The sequence below is a fragment of the Sinohyriopsis cumingii genome, chromosome 15, assembly GCF_028554795.1.
Source record: "Sinohyriopsis cumingii isolate HCF-2022 chromosome 15, ASM2855479v2, whole genome shotgun sequence".
NCBI classification, from domain to species: domain Eukaryota; kingdom Metazoa; phylum Mollusca; class Bivalvia; order Unionida; family Unionidae; genus Sinohyriopsis; species Sinohyriopsis cumingii.
The window spans coordinates 91,516,914-91,543,138 of NC_142975.1; the positions used below are offsets into that span (position 1 = coordinate 91,516,914).

Genomic DNA, 26,225 nt, shown 5'->3' on the forward strand with positions numbered 1-26,225 from the left:
GCATGACCGTATCTGTATGCATGACAGTGACTGTACGCATGACGGTTACTGTATGCATGATGGTGACTGTATCCATGACGGTGACTGTATGAATGACGGTGACTGTACGTATGACGGTGACTGTATGCATGACGGTGACTGTATGCACATTTAATTCTTATTACATTTTAATCAGATTTAGTATTCAACTTCCTGCAAACTCATCACACAACCCGCTACTTCCAATGAAAAGCAATAAACTTAAATTCATGAACGTCGATTACATATCTTTGCTGCGCAAAATGTGTCTCTAACAATTGTATAACAAATAATAAAGATTAAACTTGAACCTATAATCAGCGGAATGGGTATTTCGTTAAGACCATCTCTGGTGCGTGTCATAACTTTTTAAGACTTCATGCTGAACTAGTACAAATAAGAATATTTATGTCTTAAGGCTTTGTGTGATGCATGTCATAAAAGGAATTTATATGTCTTTATGGCTTGGTGTGGTGAAGAATTTATATGTCTTTAAGGCTTTGTGTGGTGCTAGTCACAAAGAAGAATTTATATGTCTTTAAGGTTTTGTGTGGTGCTTGTCACAAGGAAGAATGTATGTGTCTTCAAAGCTTTGTGTGGTGTGAGTCACAAAGAAGAATTTATATGTTTTTAAGGTTTTGTGTGGTGCTTGTCACAAAGAAGAGGAAGGAGCATGATCAATACAGAGAATCATTCAGGAAGTTTTCTCAGAGATCCAAGTTGGCTGGCCATGAGCGTGTCATGTTTAGTTACATTTATGAAGATACACAGAAAGAGTTTGTGTTAGCACTCACCAAGGAAAGAACGCAGGACTTTGTTTTAGCACTTGCAAAGGAGAAAATGGAGGAGAATGACACAGGTCCTCTCAAAGTATGGAAGTAGCTTATGCTTTTTGTTTATTTCAAAATCACCAACATTTATCATCCTTGAAGCTCGTGCATGATTGAATTTTGCTTATTGAAATGAATGCATTTTTATATATATTTAATTGTGTGTGTGTTAAAAGGCTATGACATGTACATACTATGAGCAATAGCACATCCATCATAAGGAGTTCCCCGATATCGTTATTTTAATTTGTCTTTGATTTCTGCAACCATTTAACTGCCAAATTATCACCTGAATTTAGTTAAATTCAAAGCTTTGAAGCATCCATAGAAGTGTCGTCCAGTAAGCAATTAAACACTCCATAGAAACGAACGACAAACAAAAGACACGTGAAGCTTATCGCATTGAATTGTCGTAAATCTTGTTGAATTTTCGTAAAACTATAAATGATTATTGCCTGTATTAGTAGACAATAAATCAGGGGTTCTCGTGGGTCGGTGGTTCTTCCCTGGGTTTTCCAGGGTTCTTGATCCACCAGTTATACTGGCCGCCATGTATAGCCTATCTTGTGCTGAAAAATGACGTTAAACCCTAGAACAACAACAACAATACATCAGGACCTCATATACATGTATTTTATGCCGCTGTATATCAACACGTTATGCTTTTAGAGCACAGTATATGCAGAAAATCTGAAAATAAAGATATTAGCGAATTTATCACGATCCAACTTTACCGTTATGACCATTAATTAGGTGTTATATATGTTCAGAGTAAAGAGTCAGCTTATAGTCAAGAAATGATTTTTTTAAACTGTGGGAAAGAATAAAATAAATTTGTTCGGTTTAATTCTGTTTCGCAGTTTTCTGGAGAAATACATTTCTTTATAAGAAATAGTTTGAGAGGAAACCAGATAATCATTGAAGGATAATATTAGAAATCCAGAACTGTAAAAGACACATTTTTCAATATATTTAATATTTAGGTATATAAATATTTTTCTTTCACAACGTGTTATATTTTCTTTCTTGATATATAAACTTTCACCAATATTACGTCATGGTAATTTTCAGGGAATTTTTTTCATTGTTTCGTGAAAGTATGGGGTATCCAGTAACAACTTTGTTTCCACAACAACTGGAATAGGTGTTCCGTTTATGTTCATCATGATGTCTTCGTAACTGATAGAAATGCATACGTACCATTTTTGACTTCAAGAATTTGAAACCGTTAGTACTGGCCCAACTTTGAATCTTGTTCATATTTTGTTGTAGCTTTCTTCAATTGTATGCATGTCCTTTGATTGATAACGTATTAGAATATCGTCAACGTCTAACGATCAATCCACACCAAGAGCCCAACCCTTACTGATGCTGTTGATTTTGATGTTGAAAAGCGTCACAGATAGCATGCTGCCCTAGGGCACACCCATCTCTTGCTCGTGCAAATCTGAGAGGGTTGAGAACACTCGTACCTTGAAATCTCTGAGAGTAAGTTTGATACGAAAGAGGGCTGACCGCCTTTTAGACCCAGATCGTGCAGGCAATTTAGTATCCCTTACGTCCATGTCGTGTCATAGCCCTTTTCTAAACCAAAGACAACCGCTACTAAATGTTCCTTCTTGATAAATACGTCGCAAATAAATGTTCCTAGTCTAACCAGATGTTTATTGTTGCTACGGCCATAACGAAAGCCACTTTAGAAAGGAGACATTAAATTGTTAGTTTCCAAGTACCATACAAGCCGAGAATTTATCATTCGTTCCATTGTTTTGCACACAGAGCTTGTCAGTGCAATGGGTCGATAGTTGGTAGGATCTGTTCTATCTTTACCTGGTTTCGGAACTGGTATTACTGTTGCCTCTTTCCAAATATTAGGTACATTACCAGTAATCCATAAATCACTGAAGATTTTCAAAAGAGATGTTAAAGATTATCCTGGAAGGTGTTTTAAAAACTGGTAATGTATTTCTTCAGGCCCAGCAGATGTAACTTACTTTTGATCTTTTAATCTTTGGAAGGCTTCTGAATAATTAGATGATGAGGAATTTTTCGAGAAACTGTCAGCAAGAATATTTGCTATGTCACGTTTTGAACTAACATTGTTATTATTTACCTTCACATGTCGGAGAGAATTGTTTTCTCTTTCCGTTTATTTTGCAGACAGTGTCCCAAACGTTCTTAATAGAGGAACGAGAGTTTAAAGAAGAAAGACATTTCTTCCATGATGCTCGTTTACTTTCTTTGATTGTGCAGCGAGCTATGACCCGAAGAATACGGTATTTACTTAAATTTTTGGGCGTCGGATGATTGTTAAATTCTTGCAATGCTTCTCGCCATTGTCTAAAAGCTTCCTTACATTCCTTAGTGACCCAAGGTTTTGGGGTTCTTTTATAGTTCGGTGAGGACTTGGGAATGGATAATTCTGCAATCTCTATTAGAATAGTAGTAAAATGCTGAATAGGGTTATTAACTTTGAAGACTGAATCTTTATTCGGCCTAGTTTTACAGAGTGTCTCAAACTTAACCCAGTTGGTCTTCTGTATATTCCATTGTGGAATTGCGTCATCAATAGTAGAGTTGAAAATTTCAAGGTAGGTCGGAAAGTGATCACTGCTCTGAAGGTCATCAGCGACCTTCCATTCATAATCCAATAGCAGTGAAGGCGAATACATTGTCAGATCTACACACGTGTATGTACCCGTTCCTGGGTGTAAATATGTCGGTGATTTGGTGTTATATAGACAGAAATCGTATCTAGAGATGACGTCTCCAACTTGTGGCCTCTCTGACTTATGTGATTGGATCCCTATAAAATGGTATGGGCATTAAACTCTCCGAGTAAAACAAAGGGCGCTGGAAGTTGTTGAACAAGAATGTCTGATTCATTTGAGACTAGGTTGGTGTTTGGTGGTAAGTAAATAGAACAAAAGGTAACCACTCGATGTAGAGTGACTCTTACAGCAGTAGCTTGCAAATATGTTTTTAAAGGGAGGACGCTATGAGGGGCTTTAATGCTCGCAACAACAAAAACTCCTATTGAGGCCCTGTCAACATTTTGGGATCAGGTGTTAAACAAGGAGTAATTTTTAAGTTTTCAAGAATCTTTCATGAAGGGATAGTACCGCAGGATCATATTCGTTTAAAAGCTTGGGGTTGAATCGGGTAAATATGTCTGTGTTTGAGCGTCCTTCGTTGTTTTAGGATTGTTCTTCACTACAGTAGAGGAGAACGGGCCAGGATGGCCTGTTTTCGTCTGTATTATTTTTCTGGCTTCTGGATAGGAATATTAGATGTATAATTTACCGTCTGTGTTTCCAAGTATCACACTAACATAAATATAAATTTCTTTAACACATTATCACTATTCTGATAAATGCAGCAGCTCCTGCAACATGTTGTGTTTGCTTGTACAAGCATCCTTAGGTATAGTTTTGCACCATAAACGTTAATACCACCATCGACATATGTTACTCCCAAAATCCAACTCCAATAATTATTAGCGTTATAGTTATTAATAAATGTAGCAGAACAAACAGATCAAGAACGAAGTTCAATCAATAAAAAACAGGCTGTTTATAAAGACACACCCACACAACGTGAACGAAAACCTATTTTCATAGCGAGTGTAAATGCAACGGTGTCTACTACAGTAAGTGGACAAACATTATATGTCCTGTCTTGTAAATTCACTTTACCAATCACGTGACTTGAAATATTACATGTTGATGATCAATACATTTATGTATGTGTTGTAGCGCTCTGTCTTAAAAACTCATTGTGAGAAGTATTTACTAGGCCACATTTTCAGTTGATTTATCATACATGTGACCAGAGTGTCCCCATTTGACGTGCGCTCAGCATATCAAATGGCTTAATTACTGTGAAATTGGACCTTTATTCCTTTTCTGGTCAAACAAACATAAGCGACTCATACAAAAACAAAGAAAGGAACATACACATTGCTGCCACTACTCCCAAAGTCAATTATTTTAAAATTTTGATTCACAATCTTCGTGGGCACTATAGCAAACAGGTTTTAAATATTTTCATTTCTAAAATGGTCATCATAATACAAAATATTCCCCACTTCTGGTCACCATAGTAAAACTAAGGTTAAAACCGCTATTAACACCTGTTTACATTTGGTCCTATCACAAATCTGTGGTCTCAGACTTGACAGAATAAATTACATTAACCTGAAAATGCACAAGTAATCAGTATCTCTTTCATAGGTACTGATTCACAAGCTTTAGTCAGCTAATATTAAAATTTAATTTATATGATGGAGGGACTGGAAGATTAAAGGATTTTAAAGGTTCTTTAAGGGTTTTAGGCCAGCCCACACCCTTTCATTGGTCTATTTAGTGACCTGCAGCCTGGTTTATTAATAAACTAGTGGTTCACTCTTTACTGGGTTTTGTTCTTGTTTATTTTGTGCATTTTATGCTTTGAGGATGCCATATTAAAGGGTTGATAAAAGATTCCAAATTGGCCTATTGCATCTAAATTAGTTCGATGAGTCTGTATCATTTATTGGTAACTAGATATAACAAGATAAAAATTGTTCTTTAAAAGACCTTTACTTTCTTATGGTTTTAGTATCACCACCATTTAGACTGTCACAGTCTTGCGTTTGGTCGCTGTTAGCCATCGTAACTCAGACCAGTGGAACGCGATTTATTTGCAACCTCATCCTCTCCTTATGTCTTTCATTACTCCCATGCTTTTACTTCTCATCATCATCCACGTCAGTCATGAATGCAAACTAAATAAGAGAGAAACTAACTTTTATTATTCACAGGTAGCAATTTTGTGGCGAGTGGAGGAGAAACGTTTGAGTTATGAATGGTTGGAAACAGGCTGGGATTTAACGAGAGAGAAAGTAAAAATATGCGAGAAAAGCTTAGAGAAACGTCTGACTGTTCTTCTAACCACGGACAGTATTCTGCCATACCAAACTAACCTACCTGAGCTTTACAACGAACATGGATCTGTAAGTGTGTCACTAAAATGCTGCCATTGTGAATAAATACCTGGTTCACAAAGTCTGTAAATAAAATGGTGCTTTGGCATGATATAGGAAGAACCAAGATGTCAAGTAATAACTTAGCGTAGTGCACTAAACCATGCATGGTTACAGGATTACCTTTTGCATTTTTGTTGCATGTTTCTTCTATTTTAAATGAAAGACAGTATTCCATGTCCCTCCCCTTCGGACCTGGCCCTCCTTTTACCCCTCAAATATTTCTCTTTGTCCACATATACATATCTCTACAATATTATGAGTTTTCTTTTTTTGTTAGTTCAGCATTACAAAACAGCATCATACGCACATATAAAAGCATATACATATGTATTCGCCCGGTGAATGTCGAACGATCTTTCTTTCAAGGTCCTAGGCAACAGTTTGAATTGGATTTTATTGCATCTATCTCAGTGGGAGAACTTAGAGTACTAGAGTGGTACATTCATGAACATGGCTGTACAGTCCTGGTTAAGCGGTTGAATTTAGTTTATGATATTTACGCAAACTTTATAAATATTGCTATATCTGGAATCAAAATATTGATCCTGATGCATTCTTTACCTTCATTACTAATCTAGCTGGCAACTGTGAACTGTATTTCAGGCTTCAGTATCTTTGAAGCGATGTTGTAGTTCCATGATTTTTCTCAGCTTTGTTCAGGATGGAATCAATTAACTGTATGACTATGTATCAATATTAGTAATACACTCTTATAAAAAAGGAAGGTCACTGTGTCTCTCATGTCACATTTTACTAACAGAGAAAAATGTTTTGCATTGGCTCATGACAATTACGTTTTTTCACACTGTGTATGTGCAATGATACCTAGATTCATGAAAGTTGGTGAGGGAATGCATGTTGATAAGTGCTACAGTCTGATTCCAAAAGTTGGTAACTCAACTAGAATTGTCACTGACTTCAGGTAAACTGTGTGTTTAAAGATTATTTGTTGGGATCTTTTCTTGGAAGAATCATGAAACTAAACTATTGTATGCATTATTAGAGCCACATCTATGCTACAAACATGGTTCACCGTGACCTATATTTGCAATTTTACTGGCTTCGATCGAATTTGTGATTTAGTCTAAAACCAATTGAAATTTTAGCACGTTGTGTGCATGCTCTTGAGGAAAGCGTCTTGAATGATGGCTAGAGTTTGTATCCTAATTAGCGTTATGCTCTGATCACAAAAGTAGATCACTGTGACCATATTTTATGCTTCACTGCCTTGGCTTGAGTGTCAAAAACGATTTATACCAGGATTTTACAATTAGGTGAATGCATCATCACTATTACTACCACTTCATAGCAAAAAATAAAGTCATTGTAATCATTCAACATTTTACTGGCTTATGTTTTTGCACTCACCACATTACCGTATGTGATTTATCTACTGCATAATTCTGTTGTACATGGAATTAAGACAACAACAATGAAAAAATGAATCAGATTAGTGCTACACCTCATCTTACAAGTGGTTCACTGTGACCCATAACTCACATTTTACTGAAATTTACTGCTTATGATTTTGACATGTTACTGACGTGTGATTTTGCATTCAGCACATGACTAAATTCGTGATTTATTTAATGCATAATGCTGCTGTACCTGGAATCAAATCATAAAAGTCGAGAGGATAAATCAGCTAAGCAATACACCCCATCTGAAATGTGGTTCACGGTAACCCATTTTTCCATTTTAATGATGGGTTCGATTTGTAATATTTCTTCTTCATACTGTACGGTTTAATTTAGACATGGATCTCTCATAGTACCTTAACCAAAAAGGCACCGAGACTTATATATCGGTTGCGATGTTGTATTTATCTTAAAACCACTCAGATCTTTGACTTTATCTGGGCATACTGTCCTGTATAGAATCATGAAATTCTGGGATGAACGTTTATTAGCACCAATTTACTTAATATTTCAATACCGACCATATTTTATGCTTCAATGACCTGCTTTGGAGCTTGTACTTCACATTCATTTCTCAAGCACTGTTTATGCAAGATATATAAAATTGATGCTGGTATACATTCATTTTATTGACGGGATTGCCAACATAATTATATGTATAAGTTGTTTACTAATGTACAATGTATAGTCTTTTTTCAAGTATTCTATTTTGTATATTCTTTTGTCAATATGAGATGTACATTCTGGGTTGCATATTTACAAATGCGAATATTTCTTTCTAACTTTGGGATGTGTTATATTGGAATAATACAAATTCATGTCTTCAAATTACATCTGAGTGATTCCATGTTCATATTTATAATATTACAAACGTCAACAGTCTACATTGCACCATTCCATCTTAAAATATTCTCTGCATTTGGATGACGAATTTGATGACAGATGTTCATAACAATAATGGTACCATTGCATACGTTCTGGACGTTTTGATGTACCACGGGGAAGGCTGCTAGAAAGATGCTAGCATAATGTAAGCTGGAACCCAATTATTTGTCATAACTGGTCATTACTGTAGTAAAGTTATAATGGGTCATTACTGTAATAAAGTCATAATGGGTCATTACTGTAATAAAGTCATAATGGGTCATTACTGTAATAAATTCTTATCTCTTAATGTGCGATCGATATGCTAAACTTGCAAAAATGTGTCAATTATCTGAATATTTATATCAAATGCCTCCATTCACAGTTCTACGTTTTGACAAAATTGTGATCGTCCAAACTACCTCTTTCCAAGCATGATCTGTGTCTGCTGAGTCAAAATACTCTATGTTAAGTTTATGGCCTTGATTATAAGATCTTAACGCAAAATATAAATAATTACGAATGCATATAATTAAGATAAATACTATTTATTTTATCTTACATTGGACATGCATTACCTGTCGTTCTTGTAACAGTAACTTCTACTGTAAAATCAGAAATGTTGAGAATTTTTCTTCATGTGGGTTTATTTCTTGCCATCGATAATGAAAATCAATGAAATTAAAAATCGCCTTCAAACATAGTATTGTTGATTCGATATTAGACCACAAACCACATACTGTTATCACAACAAAATTTGTTGAAATTCTGTGCGTACATGTATATTGCTATTGTAATTCGGTATATGAGCTTATTAGTGATAATTCCTTTCTTTTTCTTTACCAGCGCCTTTTAGTAAGGATTGGTCACAAGCTACTATTTTGCGCTGGCAGGATTTTGTCATATTTAACAAGGTTGGTAACAAATATATTTGCCCTGACGTAGTTTGAAACTGACATCAACATAAATTGTGAATATTTGTTTAGTCGTTGTTAGATTTATAAGGTTTGTTTTTAAAGAAATGCTTACTTATATCTCACAGCGTTTGTGGAATTATGGTATATCTTCATTGAAAATGTTGCACTTCAAATCATTCTGACAAAATTCTTGATTTTCCAGGATGAAAGTTTGAAAGCGCATTTTCAGCTGAACTGACTAAAAGTTCGCTTGGTCTTATAATATGAACCGGTGTCCATCATCTGTCGTACATTCATCAACATTTATTTGTTACCACTCTGAAGGCCATGCTTATAATTTGCAATTTTGGTCAAACTTGGAATGCTGGTTTGGGTTATTATCATCTCGGACAAGTTTGCACATAAGCAATATAAATGCATATGAATGAAGCGATCTTGTATCTGATTAACGTAGGCCATATCAGATCTGATTTTTGAATCCACTTTTGGAATATTTGCTTAAATCATCAAGCTCTTAAATGAGATTAATGATGATTGTGAACCATACATATTGACTAGATGATCTTGCATCTGAATAGATCATGTATGCACTTCTCCGTAATGTTTTGTATATTGTTTATTGTAGTTACAGATCCAATTTGCAATGATCTTATTACCTAACGGCGCCAATAACATAACAATTGTACATCATATACATGTATATGGAAATAGGGAAGGCCTCATCAATGAGTATGTTGACCAAATTAACATCTTAAAACGTTATTATTATTATTATTATTATTATTATTATTATTATTATATGCAAAGAATTATGAGCAAGGTCCATTCAAGTTAATAATGTTTGGAAATAATTTTGAATTTCCATGCAAGATATACTAGGATTTTTTTCTCTCCATCTACCCATTCTAATTTCTTTTCAACATAATAACTTGAATTACACAGTGTTGACGGTTATAAAACGTGGATGACCTGCACTTGGTGTTAAAAAAAAGTATCCTATCGATTTCAGGGTTCCAAGGTAAAGGTAACTTTGCCTTAAAAAAAAGTAGTGCAAGAAAATAATTTTTGTTCTCCGTCATGTACAGTTGTCTCACGTTGTGAACCTCTTGCTCTCGTGGTAAGGGGGAAAATTGTTTTTGGACTGCAAAGTTCAGTAGTTAAGGTCACTATGACTGAAAGAAGATAAAAAGTTCATGCAGATTTGTCCGAAGTCTACAGTTACTGAACTTTGTGAATGGTTTACACTTTAGGTATGGGAGCATCAGCGTCTAGAGGTCAAAGGCAAGGTCATTGTGACAGTAAAGAAGGACAATGGTCTTCATTAAATAACTCGACTTGTCTATATGGTTTGCTCTTATCAATTTATCGATTTTCAGGGTCAGATCACTTGAACTTTGACAAACAAACGTAAGTTATTTCTACATTGTATATCTGGAACAAACCTTATAGATGGCTTGCCAATTGGGTGAGAAAGAAACCTCTTGGTTTTTGGGTCATACGATCAAGATCATTCTGATTGAAACAAACAGAAATAGTGTATGCATAACACCTTTGGTTCTTGATCATGATTATGCATTGTCGTAAGTTGTGGAGGACTTGCACTTAAGGTATGGAAGAGGCCTGTTGATTTAGGACAAAGGTCAGGTTCAGTGTGGCGTAAAGAGATTGGCATCATAATTATGATTCAGAGCTATTTCCTTGACTTACAGTAGTCAAAGTCTTGCATTTAATTTGAGAAAGAAGCCTGTATATTCAGGTGTCTAGAGGTCAGCGGTTATAATCATGTTAAGTCTCCCGAGTGTAATCTCCCGAGTAAACCATAAGCTGCTGCTGTCGACATCAGGAGCCTTTAAGCATGGGGTTGGTGTATAATGTGTGTTTAACATACCTGTCTTCTTTCTCTGAAAGAAAGCAAGGAAATAATCCACGAATACACCTAGTGAGGAAGTTATACTAAGCATACTTATAGTAATATTTTTATAAACGCATTAGTTTCATTATCGCAAGTAATATTCTTTAAAGAGAACTGGATCAAACATACTTCTAAGAATAAGAATATATTTCTTTCATGCAAACGAATTCACATATTGCAAATAATATTTCAGTTTCGAATTATATATTTGTTAATGTTCAGTTTCACCTGTTCTGTACACCTGTTCTATATAGAATAAAGATATTGCTTGCTATAATTGAATTGCACTCTTTATGTTTTGCAGCTATAGATTTGTGGCATTAGTGGAATTAATCGTGTCTCTTATATTATGTTTGCTTATGGCATATGGCATGTGGAAAGCCATTATAAAACGGATACTCCATTGGTGGTCTCAAAAACGGAAGATACATCGGCAACCTCGTCCACCTCCAAGGTTAGTCTTTGCCAAAACAACAATATCTGTTGAATTACAATTCTTACACCCATTTGGAGGCCAATAGAAGTATTTGAGTGTCCAATGCTCTTGCGTTTTATACCTGCTACTTTACGTTTACAAAATAGTATGGTGTCGCTTGATAAAGAAACAAATATATGGGGAGTATCAAAAGGTTATGAACTGGTCAACACATCTCACATACATTTCTTCAACGTGTCATAAGTTGATCACAAAATCAACTTAACATTGAATAATTTGCAATAACGGCTAGTTCATACACAGATAAACTTGTTTTCCGAGTAATCACTTAAACGTGTTTACTTTACTCAAAATGTGGAAAAATAATATATACCCTAAAATGAATATTGTTACCTGCAACAGCAATTTGCAGTTAACGTGACTAAACATAAATACCTTTCTGTAGCAAATTAAGTTTTTGACTCATGAACATTCGACCTTTTCACAAGGTTTTCATCATCGGTATGACTTCTTGACTAAGGTTGGTCAAGAGACACTATCCTTTTGTACAAGCGCTAAAAATACTGGATGTTTGCATTTCCTGGAAAATTGCAGTGAAGGGAAAAGCATCAGAAGAAGATAGGAGAGAGATGTGTAACTGTCTCCTTACTATATATATATATATATATATATATATATATATATATATATATATATATATATATATATATATATATATATATATATATATATATATATATATATATATATTGGTTGACTGTCCGAACCATTACAAAATATATTTCGAGAATATGGATATCATGTAATATACAAACCCTATAACACCATCCTCTCATTATCTATACGTACCAAATACCAAACTCCTTGGAGTAAGAAGAGCTCAATCATCCATACTACATTGGGGAGACCACTAGAAGCCTAGCAACTAGAGTCAAAGAACACATATACACCAACAAAGCCTCATTGACAGCAGTTGGTGATAATTGCAAAGAATCAGGGCATAATTTTTCGTGGGATAACATCAGATTGCTTGGTAGAAAGAATAGTAAACTCCGAATAAATATAAAGGAAGTTATTCAAATCATGGAATGGGACACTGTTGATCAGGGATTCGGTATTTGAAATTCCGCCCTTGAACCGATTGATTTTGTCACGTAATCAACATTTAGTTGATCACGAGGAAAATGCTGTTGCTAATCGTGAATTTAGGTTGATTATGTCTTTAAATGATTCAGCAGTAAGTGAATGGGCACAACATGATTTTAGAAACTGTCACAGGTTGGCTGTGAAACTCCCTAAAAGAATATTATTGATAACCATTGAGTAAAGTCTCACTGAAGTGACAATGTAAATTTTGGTTGCCATGGGTAACCATACTGACCTCACTCAATGATTTTAGTTTCAAGCAGCAAAATATATATCATAATGTATTTGTGGGTGAATACAACGGAATGGAATGAAGTGAATGACATTTATAAGAGAAATCAAGATTTAGCTGCAAAACAATCCCTAACACAAGTGTTATGTCAATATAGATATAACCATGCCATCACTCTCACTGTTACTAACGAAGATTTGTGAAAAAGACACTAGAAACCACCACTGAAACTTGTTTGATTGATTGACGAATTCTGTAAATGAATTGTGCAATGTATTGTACGTAGGATAGTAGCGTGTGGGGTCACCTATTGCTGTGTAGAAAAATAGGAACTTAAATGAGAAAAGGTAATATGGCTTTGTAGAAAAATAGGGGACAAGGACTAGGCTATTAATGTTAAGAATGATATCCAAAAGAGCAAATGAACGATTAAATTAAGAGCGAGTGTTTTAAAATGCAGTGAATTTCTGAATTTAACATACGGATCTGAGATCTGAATAATCTCATAAACTATGAACAGACATCAAAAGCGACAGATGTGTTGTTCCCAGGCCCTTCACAGGACTCCTCTGTTCGAAAATTGGTAAACAAGTAAATAATAATGTCCATGGGTTGATGTAAATAGATAATAATCCCTAACATGTTTGTCATAACTGGTAAATCACAAGCACTAGTCATAAATTCCACGTGCTTCTTGATCATGATTTGTGTTGTTAATCGATTAGCTCTTGTTTACAATGAAGAAATATTTTCTAACATTAATCGTGCATTCTACAAAACTACATTCAGATATATTAACCATATATATACTTTTCATAAGTATTATTTTTTAAAATTTTTTTCTCTCTTAGGTCTTTGGACGAAAGGTTCGTTTTGATGTATGAACTGAATAGCAGTAATTACAAGACGTTGGTGGAGGAGTCAGATATTGGATTAACAATAGTAGTCCTTGTAGATATCAGCTCCAAAGATAAACTTACACATGAATTCACCAAAATTGTTTTTCCTTATTCAAGGTATGAAATTTTCAATTCTGAGCTTAAACAACGTAATTTTTCTTTATCTCTATTTCGTTTGAATTTTCTTCTTTTTGAAGTTTGATGTCGGTAGTAGCTCAGATGGCAAAGAATCTTATTCATACTCCACGGGTACACGCAGTTTCGATCCCTGACCAGCCAGACATGGTCGGCTGCCTCAGTATGTGCCATAAGGATATATATTAAAACGAGTTTCTTCATCCAAGTTCAATGTTCTTCTGAGCATTATCGTCCAAATGCCAAGAGCCTTGTTTGCGAATCATCACGAACACCGTTTTTTGGGAGAGAAACCACATATTCTCTGAGACGTACAGACGCAAACATGCCAACCCCCACAATTACCTTAAATTATGGACGTACGGAATAATAGTACAACTTACGGAAATATGAACTCAGTGGTTAAATTCGGCTATTGGCTTGGCTGAATTTGGTCAGGAGCAAGGTTTTCGTATTAAAATCAGTAGGTCAGATAAAAACCAGACAAGCTTTATAGATGGTACAATCTGCCCAAATGTACCAAGCAAAGGTCCCGCATAATAAAATAATGATTATATGGGGAAGCGTTGTAAAACGAAAGAAACGTGCATCAGTAATGAAAGGGACAAATGGCCTCAGAAATTGTGTAAATGGTCAGAACAGATGTATAACAAAGCAATAATTAAATTATTAGAAGAAAGGCAGGAAAGGAAACATCTACCCTAGGTGTATATATTGGGCTTCATGATTTGAGCATTGCTCGTGGCAGGTTAGCTTACTATATAGTATGGATTGTATACATTATGAATCGTGTCCATCGTTAAATCTTAAACTCTAAGTGCAAGAAATGTCTAAATTGCAGATTAGAATAACATATTCTCTCCAACCCGTAAAATCTTTAATTCATTCCTATTTGTATCAATGCTTAAACGGTTGTTTTTCGGCCATAATGTCAGTCAATGGTGAAAACAATATTAAAATTTCGGTTGTTTTTTCGTAAACTGGAAGAGTCTTTGCAAGAATGAGAAATGACTGGATATTCCGGATGCACGTTAGGTATGTATACATAACTCATCTGCTTGCTAACATACAGTCACTGTACAAGTTTAGATATAAAGCGTGACAAATCGTTGTGCCAAAACTCGTCAAAAGTTTAAAACGTTTACTTTAAGTATATCTGGGAAATTTATTTTTTATACATCTTACTTCAAACTGTGATATTTATAATTCAGAAAGTCAAACGTTGACAGGCTATTATTCTGACTACAGCGAAAAATAATATGTAGGCGCTATTGACAAGCAATACAATTAAATAAATTATCATTATTATTATTATTATTATTATTATTATTAATAATACTTGTGAAGGCCAACGGCGATGGGTCCATTACACAATTATCTTACACTAGGGTGATTAAAATGACAAATTATGTATGAAACATATATATATATATATATATATATATATATATATATATATATATATATATATATATATATATATATATATATATATATATATATATATATATATATATTTGTGTGTGGTGTGGGTTATCTTACACTGGGTTGGTTAAAATCACAAATTATGTATGAAACTAATATGGATAGAATTATATATATATATATATATATATATATATATATATATATATATATATATATATATATATATATATATATATATATATATATATATATATATATATATTTGTGTGTGGTGTGGGTGTTATGCTAATTATTTAATTTCAGAGGGTATAATGTTTAAATTGTACTTAAAACTCACCAAATAATTCAGACAATCATCATACACTACTTCTAATATAATGGTCATGTCATATTTCTTTGGTAATGTCATGTAGTTCGGAAATTTTAGTGTCATTTATTAAACTGATAATTTATAAATGTACTTCTATAGAAATAATTAATATCTAGGAAGTAATATCGTTTTGTATGCATAATAGGCAGCAAGTACGTGAAAAATTCAATTTTGTTCTAATGCATTATGTACAGCTTCTTATGTTAAGATATCATATTCTAAACAAATATTGAAGATCATTTATTTAGGATAATAATAATAAATTTTAAGTGTCTTAAAGCAGATATCGATTGCCTATCATATGTCATCTTCTTTGTCAATAACCTATTTATCTGTATTATTATTTATTTTATTAATTAATTAATTTATTTTAATGGGGCCCCGAGTGGCCGAGTGGTCTAAAGCGCTCCTCGTTACGGATCACTGCCATCTCACCTCTGTCTGCGGCTGTTCGAGTCTAGGATTCAGCCAATGTAGGTATGTGAGAAAGCTTGCCAGTAGCTTCTCGTGGGTCGGTGGTTCTTTCCGGGGTTTTCCTGGGTTCTTCCTCCACCATTAATACTGGCCGCCATGTATAGCCTATCGTGTGCTGAAAAATGGCGTTAAACCCCACAATAACAATAACAATAACATTTATTTTGATAAGTGTTAGATGGATCATATTGTTAGAAATAATTGTCACTTTAAAATATATTTAGAGAATAGACAACAAAATACAGACTGTAATTATAATTTTAATTATAAGATAATATAGATAATTATAAGTATTTTCCTTCTAAATAATCATCAATATTTCTCACATGGACCTTTCTTTCCATAGACGACATGGATGTTCATTATCAAAATCTGTAGTGTAAACTTGCTACTTTTATAGGTGACAAACATATTTGGTGATGATCAAGTATACACCATATCTGAATTTTTGTGCATTAAATGTAGGTTTTTAAAATAAAATAAAAGTTGACTGTATCGATGTTTGTTGCAAAATATTTTTTCAAGAATTTCCAAAAGAACATTTATCATAAGAATATTATACTGCTCAAATGTATTTAGCATTCTTCCACAAATAATACTTATCAGTAAATTGCTCGATATCGTAAAGGTTCCATTAATTTAATTACAGATTTCATCTCTGTGTACAGAGTATTTAGATATTCAATTTTCCTTATGTAAGATATTAGAATGATGCTTTGGCTAGCTTATATTATTGTCCCACTGTCTGCAGGTCACTCATGTTCGGATAGAATTTTACATTTCTCTGGTAAAAAATAGAGGTAGAAAAGATGGGAAAATTATATTCAGGAATAATTCCGTAAATTTATTGTCTAATGTATAATATTGTTTTATTCGAATAGTCTACAAATTAGTATCATTTTAGTGAGACATTATTTGTTAACACTATTGTTTCAACCGTTGGAGTACATTCAGACGTGTATTAGAGATAATCTCCTCACATAGATCACTCACATGCTCAATACGGCCACAATAACTAGATTTCCTATCTTTTGTGGCCAATGTTCTATATAGCATGTTCACTGCTGTATACAGACAATGTTCAACCGAAAAGGCTTGTGATTTCTGTATACAGAAGTCAGTACTGACTATATCATATTTTTGACCTCCGGTCATTATGAACTGAAACCGCAAGTCTTTTAAACCGTTTAGTTGAAGGCTGCCTTCAAACAGCAAAGACCATGATATAAGATACCTTTTTATCTTTTGAAATAACATATTTCATAATTTACTTATATTTTTAGAAAAAATGAACTAACTAAGCATATGTGTACATAGGGAACTAATGTCAGCCTCCTCCTTGTTGAAGGATCATTGCAGCTTAATTTATGATGTTTCAATGACCAATCAGTAAATACTTAGTAGAAGTTAGGAAAGCAATAAATTAAAGTAAAACATGATTAACTGTTGGTAGGATGGTATGCTCACAAAATTCACATACATACTTAGTTGTATGCCTATAAGATTAACGATATGCTAGACAGTGCCATAAATTAAAAACATGAATCAAGGAGTAACATACAGAGATAAGCAAAGTTAACATTATAACCCCCTTAGCTATTCATAAAGGGATATAAACAATTTATACGAGCTCCATTTGTTTCACTCACTAAGTTAAGCTCTGCACATATCCACTTGAAACGAGGGAACAGTTGCTATTTAATTGGAAAAGAAATACATATTTCTGTTATATTTAATATCTATATCGTTTTGTTATCAAAGTAAAATAAACAAACTATACTAGTTAGAAATAGTTCTTCCTTGTCTTGGATAATGTGACATAAAGTGAAGCTGAGCATGCTGCAACATGCTCATAAATTTCAAACCACGGATGCCTTTCTATCTCTCAATATCAGTTTATATTTATTGATAGGTTACCGGAATAAAGTTGGCATCCCGATACTAAATAGCGAACAAATACCGATATCTGCATGAATCATGGATTCTGAGGTCACATCTCTGCACGAGTCAAAAATAAAACACGTACCGATCACAAGGAGGAAACAGGATGACTCCAACGAGGGGATGATTACAGGAACTACACATGACCTGTACGTGAGGGAAATCCTTCATCATCTATATGCTTACCTGTCGATTTAGTAGGAAAGAAACTTGATGTTTGAAGTCCAGATATATCCAGTTCAAATGATTGGAGAACTCTGAAGCATCAGGGTTTCAGGTATAACAAATATTACAGCTTGCTTGGTTTCTAAGCTCAAACAATATATGACCTGTCTCATAGATTCAGAAGAGAAACGGTGATAAAAAGTCGTCATTAAGAAAGAAACACGAAGAAGGAATATATTTTAAAAGTAAATTCTGTCATGAAAATAATGACCTTTGCATGCACTTACCTCTTGCCTGACAAGTGACGGATATTTTAAATTTATTAACAAACGATTACAAATGGTATTTCCGAGTTACAATGAACATGAAATAAATGCAATTTCCTATGCATTCAATTTAATGCAAAGTTTCATATTCTACATTTTCTACAGAAAATCTCAATTTAGATTAGATGACATCATTTCTGTTATATTTCTATTTTCTTCTATTTTAGATTCGCTTCTATTAACTTCTAATATAATGACAGTGCACTTATTAATTTATTTATTCTGCTCATTATTATCAATATTTCTCTTCTCTGACAAACCTAATGAAAGCAACTCAAATGCTAATAACATGGTTTAGACAAAACCAGAAGACCAAGTGAATAGCTATTAAAATTCTCGCCTTTGTCTGCTAATTCTTCCATTTCAATTTAGTGCACCAATATTTACACTATTCATAAGAAATAATGAAATTACCAAGTCTTGCATACAATTTTATGTTCACTAATATATTAAAGAAAGACATGTTTTATATGGATAGTTTGTAAAGTAATTATATATATATATATATATATATATATATATATATATATATATATATATATATATATATATATATATATATATATATATATATATGTATGTATGTATATATATATATATATATATATATATATATATATATATATATATATATATATATATATATATATATACACACATTTATCAAGATTTTCGCTCATTATTTGTTTTGTTTTCCTTATTTCAGATTCAACAAACATGTTGTTGGAAGGCGATTTGTGGAAAGCAAGATGTTATTGCCTAGTGATATGCATATTTAAGACAAATTAAGATATGCATATTTAAGACAAATTAAGATATGCATATTTAAGACAAATTAATCAAATTCACAGAGCATCGTCATCATATAATTTATCAGGATTAAACTTGGATTCACACCAACCACACAGTAAAGTGGGTGAGGGTAAAACACACTTTTGCTTCCGCCACTGTCCATAACATATCTGTGGGAGAAATGTATGCTTTGTGCCCTTTGCTAGGAATCACGCCAGGCTAGAGCCAAGTATGAAAATCAAAAACCCACAACAACTATGATGCTGTGATGACTGTTGAAGTTTTAGGGAATGGTTTACAGATATATTACTCCCATAACTTGACAGGAGCTCACTCATTACGATGAAAAACGTGAGCCATCATTTCTAGCTCGACCCTGTGTATAGAGTTCCAACAACTGCAAGAAGAAAAGCTAAGGCTCAAGTCTCTGACTTGATACCGGCAGAGTTCATGACAAGCAATATAAATGTATGGCTGTGTTTATATGACCTTCCTAATAATTATGGGCTATGAATTTTTAGCTTATAAATCCTCGGAATTGCTAGCTGAACTCTACAGTGCTAGGTCTGGGTTCATGTAAATGGCTAGGTCGCCAGGACAAACTCCATATAAAGGGATGGCACCACCAAAATAATGCAAGTACTTTTTATAATAATTGCTTCATACCATCTAGTCTCTTTTACATTCAAATAATCTGTGATCTCAAAGTGATATGTAAGGCTTTCCATTATGTTTGGACCACAAGTCATCCAGTTAACATCGTATCCTCTCCATATTTGTTTAAATTATTAGCCGTAAATACGACTTAATTTTACATAACTTTCCACTTTATGAATAGTGTATAAAATTTTTAACTGAAGGAATACCGCAAGCAACATGTACCTTAAATTTCTTTTTATTTACCAATAATTTGTTTCTTAATCTCAACTGTTCCCTTTAGGCGTATATCGTGGTGTCACCTTCACCGTGGCTGCCACTGGTAATAAACATCTCGTTTTACCAATTATGATGTGGAAGGAGAACTTAAATAAAAACATTATGAAAGGTTAAGACAGCAACTTAGTGTGTTTTTCTAATAAATTCTAATGTTTAGAGTAGGAAAATGTTACTGTCTATTTTTGCCACTCGTAATAAATTCAGAATATATTCAGTGATTTAAAATCTGCATTATAATCTCTCTCATCTATATCACTGCATTTGTTAACTGTTTCAATGACTCGGATTTAGCTATGTATGATGTTGGTTGAAGCAATTTTAAAGTGACAAAAACAAAATTCTACTGGCAATTGGTTTTTTGTTGTTATTTAATACCCAGCTATACCTGTAATAGAGTCAAGGAGTTTGAGAGTAAGAAACTAGTCTTTAATAAGTTACGCCAGTTGATAAATCGCGAAGTGCAGGATAGTTTTTGGACATCTTAACACGGTCCCGATCGACGCCTTAATGTAACCAAAATGGTATTTCTCAGTGGATATTTCGATCGAGACCCTGAGTGTAGGTTCGTACACGCTGCTGATATTCTTCGCCGATGGCTTCGATTTCGTAAGGGTACGTGGGAATGCTGACCAAGTGCCAATCGGGATTCCGTCATATTTAGTTGTCCAGGCTAACACGAGTGAACTGACCGCAGGTAAACATAATGGTTCCGCGCGAATGTTTGACTGACTATTTCCCACGCCCGAAGGCGCAAGCGGAATATTTAGTGATAGTACAATGCTCGTGGAAGCAACAGGCTTCTTAATGTGGATGGGAGAAACTATTTCAAATTTGTGTTGCTCGTACTCTCAGACACTTCTATCGTGAGTGGCGTTGATGTGTTGCGGAAACGCCATTCCTTTATTTATATGAGTACGTCATCGATCTATCCGTGTATGAATGTTCGCAACACGTCGGGGTCCATGATGCGACAGGCTACCGATCCCTGACAGTTTCTCATGGCTTCAGTTATTATGTCGTCGGATTTGTTACCATCCATGGGGATCAGTATCAGACAATATGTGGGATTGCATAGAGGCTTTCGTTTTCTTTGTCAAGTCTCAACTGGTTGGAGGTTTCGATTGAGGTCGCTGATCCACTGTCATGACTGAGGGGGCATTTGCTAAACAGACTGCATTTGTTTCTGCTGGCTCGCGAACTATTGTGGATTCAGCTCTGCAAACCGTGACTTGACTCGCATATTGAAATTTTCAAAATGCATAATCTTGCAGTCCTTTGATATCGTGTGTCCCTTATGATTGTCGTCTAGCTTATGAATTGTTTATCCAGGACACAACAACGTGACAGCTGGTTCTGACCGCATAGTCGTGCGCCCATTGTTGGCTAACTTACTTTACATTGCAATTTTGTTTGCTCGTTTATATATTTATGTGAATTACTCATCGTCCTCGTTTCCCTAAACGATCGGCTTCACGTGCACGAATGTCAAGATTAGGTGTTGTACATCTATAAGGTGCATCATCACACCTTTGACGTTCTTGCATGTCTCCTCTACATTCAATTTCATGCATGGAGAGACTGGCAGCTTCGGTGGCTACTCCGATTCGCTCAGCTCGTTCTACTGAGATATCGGTCGCTGACAGTTCTCCAGAGTTTGCCTTGTCCTCGCTTTATTAGCAGCGATTTCGACAGCAAGTTTGATTATGGGTACAAATGTCTGTTCAAATCCCGAGGCGAGATCGTCTTCGCTAGTATAAATTATGCTTGATGTCAAGGCGGACAGACAGATATATGTTCACCTCGCTAGCGTCCAGCAAGCTAATCGTCTGGTGTGAGTCACTCGTGTGTGTTGCATTTTATTAGATAACGTATGTCTTTAACAAAAGCGTATACGCTCGGCGCGTTAACGTGCTGTCAAACAATCCGATCGAGACCAACACGAATACGCGTGCATGGATTCGCGAGGTATATGATGATAACTCTGGACTGTGCTTGCTGTTCGCGCTCCGGAACACCATGTACATATATCTTAGCATGTGTGCTCCAGTTTCACTGAACACCACTAACATGGTAACGTTATTACGAATAACTTTCGGGATCGGAAAGTATCATTGCGTGATATAGATGACCTGTGTGGTTTCACGACGTTCACGAGAAAATATTCGTGTAGCAATGGTTTGCTTGTCAAGCATGACATTGTCTGATACGATGAGAATGTCGATCGACGTCCCATCTAAATCGTCAAACGACACGGCTTTATTTATTTATGTGATAAATTCGACCGGCTGAAAAATCACTTCATGCTTAAAATTTCATCATGCACTTGTTTGAAATCATTAAGAATGTTGTAGCTTTGCTTCTCATCAGCGGATGGTGCTGTCAGGTATAATGGATTCAACCTGAGCCAACTAATGATGATATTCAACAGCATAACCCTATTATGAAAGTCCAGGTCAAGTTCCGATATTCCGCATGATGTTTCTTTGGTTCGAGAAATTTACGTGCAGGGACATTACCGATTTCCACACCATTTTCGTCGTTTGGACATCATATACAATGTTATTGCTAGTAATTCTGAGTTGTGGTTTAACAATCTGTAAGTTTTAACGTATCCTCATCCTCAACCTGACACTTCGATTGGTCCTGCGCGGCTTTATCACTGCGAATCTCATCGTTGTCGTCCCTGATGCTCTGTCTAGTTTCATGATATAAACCTCGCGGAAATTTCACTGGATAGGGAACTGATAGGTCATAATTAAACTGCTTGCTTTCAACTAGTCGTTGTAGTTCCTCAAACGTAGATTTTTGAGAGATGATAATGTCGTTTTCTGCACGTGGCGTTTTCAACTACGTGTTTGAACTTGGCCAGGTTGAATTTACACCAGTAAGGTTAAGAAACTTCATCTATGTGTTACGAGGAAGTTATATAACAGCTCTTAAATTTCCAAAAAGTAACAATCCAATGATTATTTTATGTTTGCTGCAGAAACCATAAATTCATTCCAGAGCTTCCACCTCACCTTATAGCCACCACATCGCCGACACAATCCGTACACCAATCACTCAATTGCTGCATGTGATGGTCCATCACCACGTAGCACCAGAGCCTTGTGATACCACTGATGATTACAATTTTGTGTCTTAGCGATAAATGTACATGTGCATTGTGTTCTGTCTGATCGTTGTATAATTTTAAAAATTAATACTCCGAAATAAATGTATCCAAGACAGACGTTATATACTACAGAAGTACTAGCTTAAATTTATATGGATGTTTTGCACACAGATATCCAATCAATACTATCTACACATCTAATCTGCATAATGCATACAGTAAGGGTGCACAATTAATGTGAAGAAGGAAAAACGATTTGGGAATAGCTTATTAGGTGTAGCGTGTTTCTTGCACATCCGAATATATCACACAACATGCATTTCGCTTCTGTTTTCATGCGACAATTATTGGCAAAATATTATATTCACGAATCTGACCTTTTACCGTCAAGTTCTGCAACAGATATGACTATGCCAAGTTAATCTTGGAATGTGCTATTTTCATTTAGACAGTCGCTGCTTTCTTTATTAGCAGCGACAATTCAATGGAAATTAATATAATGATTGTCTAAAATTATTTTACCATGCTGTTATTGGTTTATATTCAAAGAAAATTTAGGATGGTAGAGCAACATATTGCAAGTTTAATGTAAACGCATTAAAATATTTCGGTGTTTTTTTAGATCTATATGTAAGTTCAGTAATGTGTCTAACCATTAAGTGCATCCGTATCTGAAACGTGCACCCGTTTACGATGAAGATTTCAATATATTCATAATTGAATTGAAGTGTTATAGTATTGGTAACATGAGTATGAATAGTAGTAGTAGTATATTAAGGAATTCCGGTATATTTCTCATATCATCATTAGCGGCTCAATCTAGAGAGACCATGCGAGTAGTGTCGTCTGTCTCTGGGATTGTGACAATGTCTGCTGTGGCTGTGCAGCCCTATGTAAAAGTCCCTAATGCAGCTGGTGCAGACACTATGAAATACTGATTTGCTGTGGTTGCTGCCGCGCTCTTCTTTCTCTCAAATTTATCTACCGCCAGCTGGCCTCTCCTCACGTCAGCGATTGCTATGCCCTTACGGACCGTTTCTCCAGGTGCCTCGGTCCTTGGCCTGCACTTACCAGCCGTCGGGTGAAATGTCACATGCCTTCATGTCCATATTGCACACATCCTTGAAACGGGGTGAGGGCTGGCCAACTCTTCTGGTGCCAGCTGTCCATATAGGATGTCTTTTGGCAGCCTACCATCCTCCATTCGTCTTACGTGTCGCAGCCATCGAAGGCGGCGTTTGCTCAGCCGGGAGTATATGCTGAGGATACTTGCACTCTGCAGGATCTCGGTGTGTCGGACGCGGTCTTGCCAGTTGATTTTCAGGATGCGTTTTAGGCACCATATATGGAAGGAATTCAGCCAACGCACTGGCATGATATAGGTACCCCAGGTCTCACTTCCATATAGGAGGGTGTTGAGAACGCAGGCCTGGTAGACTTGTTTCTTGTTGTGATCTGTCAGCGCGTTGTTTTCCCACACCATCTTCGTTAGTCGTGCAGTGATGGAGTTTGGCTTTACAAGCCTTATGTCCAGCTCCAAACTGAGCGAGAGAGTGTTGCTATATAAGACAATTTCTTATTATACAGGTTGATGTCCTTTTCTGGTTATTGTTATTATTCTATTTCTTCATTTGTTTTATTATTTTGACCACTATTAACTGCATTTTGTGCTGTCTTTTCCGAATACAGTGCACGGTGACCCTGCCAATAGAATCGGCCGTAAGGAAATGAACATAGGAGACTTACTCTTAAAGGTCGACACCGTGATGATCGCGCTCGCTTAATAGCAAGTTCAGTGAGAAAGAGGAAGTTCTACTTCGTCGACGAGGTTTGAAAATTTGCCGATATGTAAAGATAGAGAATCGATTTTGTCAACACTTTTGAAAATGTTCCATACATATAACTATATGACTTAAGAAAGTCTTCTTATTTAATACCATACATGCTTAGAATTACGAATAATATAAAGTTACGTTCTTCAGAGAATATTTTATTAGTTCATCTAATAGCTGCTTCTGTTTTCAGCTTCGTTTTGTTGCGTGCCGTGCAAGGAGAATACATCCTTATTTGGAAACGTGAAAAGATCGTAGAAACTATGGCGTGAATTGAATAACGTCTCTTAGAGTATCCAAATACGATACAGGAAGCGTAATTTTGAAAACGAATTTCCTCGAGAATCTCATGCTATTTATAATGAAGGAATAAAGTACTTTTAGCTTAAGCATACATTATATAAGCATAATATTGTTATCATTATCCAAATTTTCTCAAACATATTACTCGATATAGGTAGTTGATTTTAACTCCTGATCATTCTGCCTTTGAAAATAGTTTTATTTGCTCCATTACTAGCTATATAATTTATTCTCCAAATTCGCTCGGCTGATACATTTGAAGGAATAAACAATAAACTTTAAGTATTTTTAAAACAATAAGGATTATGACAATTTTAAACAGTAGAAAGAAGTCATTAACATCCATGGGGTTTGGAATTTAATATTTTCAAAACTGAAAGGGATGTCAAAAGGTTTCATTGTGCATGATAAACCTGATCCGTTATATATATCCAGTGTCTTTCAGTTCATCTTATTACAGCTCTGAATATTTTACTCCCGCGTTTCCACTTCAAAACTATGAATACATGATGTATTCTTACACCGTACTGAAAATTTGTCTAAAGTACGTCAAAATGCGTTTATTGACTGCATTGCAGAGAAGGTCTTATTACGGTCGGAAGGTATAATAAAAAAAAGATGACAGAACACAAGGGTCGTTGATCCACCATGACTGTTTTGATACAAGATTAGATTACGTTGTGATGGCGAATTCACTCAGAAACCATTGA

The 26,225-nt window shown here is 35.0% G+C and overlaps 1 protein-coding gene across 2 annotated transcripts in view; it reads left to right on the forward strand.

Moving 5' to 3' along the window:
• Nucleotides 1–26,225, forward strand: part of LOC149782294 (dnaJ homolog subfamily C member 16-like) — a 106,987-nt gene that overhangs the window by 64,796 nt on the left and 15,966 nt on the right. For both annotated transcript variants that reach the window (XM_089933683.1, XM_089933682.1), the window contains 5 exons: nucleotides 654–888; nucleotides 5,650–5,841; nucleotides 9,003–9,070; nucleotides 11,290–11,439; nucleotides 13,651–13,815. In XM_089933683.1, the coding sequence (XP_089789809.1) occupies nucleotides 654–888; nucleotides 5,650–5,841; nucleotides 9,003–9,070; nucleotides 11,290–11,439; nucleotides 13,651–13,815 (810 nt within the window). The remainder of the gene's footprint in view (nucleotides 1–653; nucleotides 889–5,649; nucleotides 5,842–9,002; nucleotides 9,071–11,289; nucleotides 11,440–13,650; nucleotides 13,816–26,225) is intronic.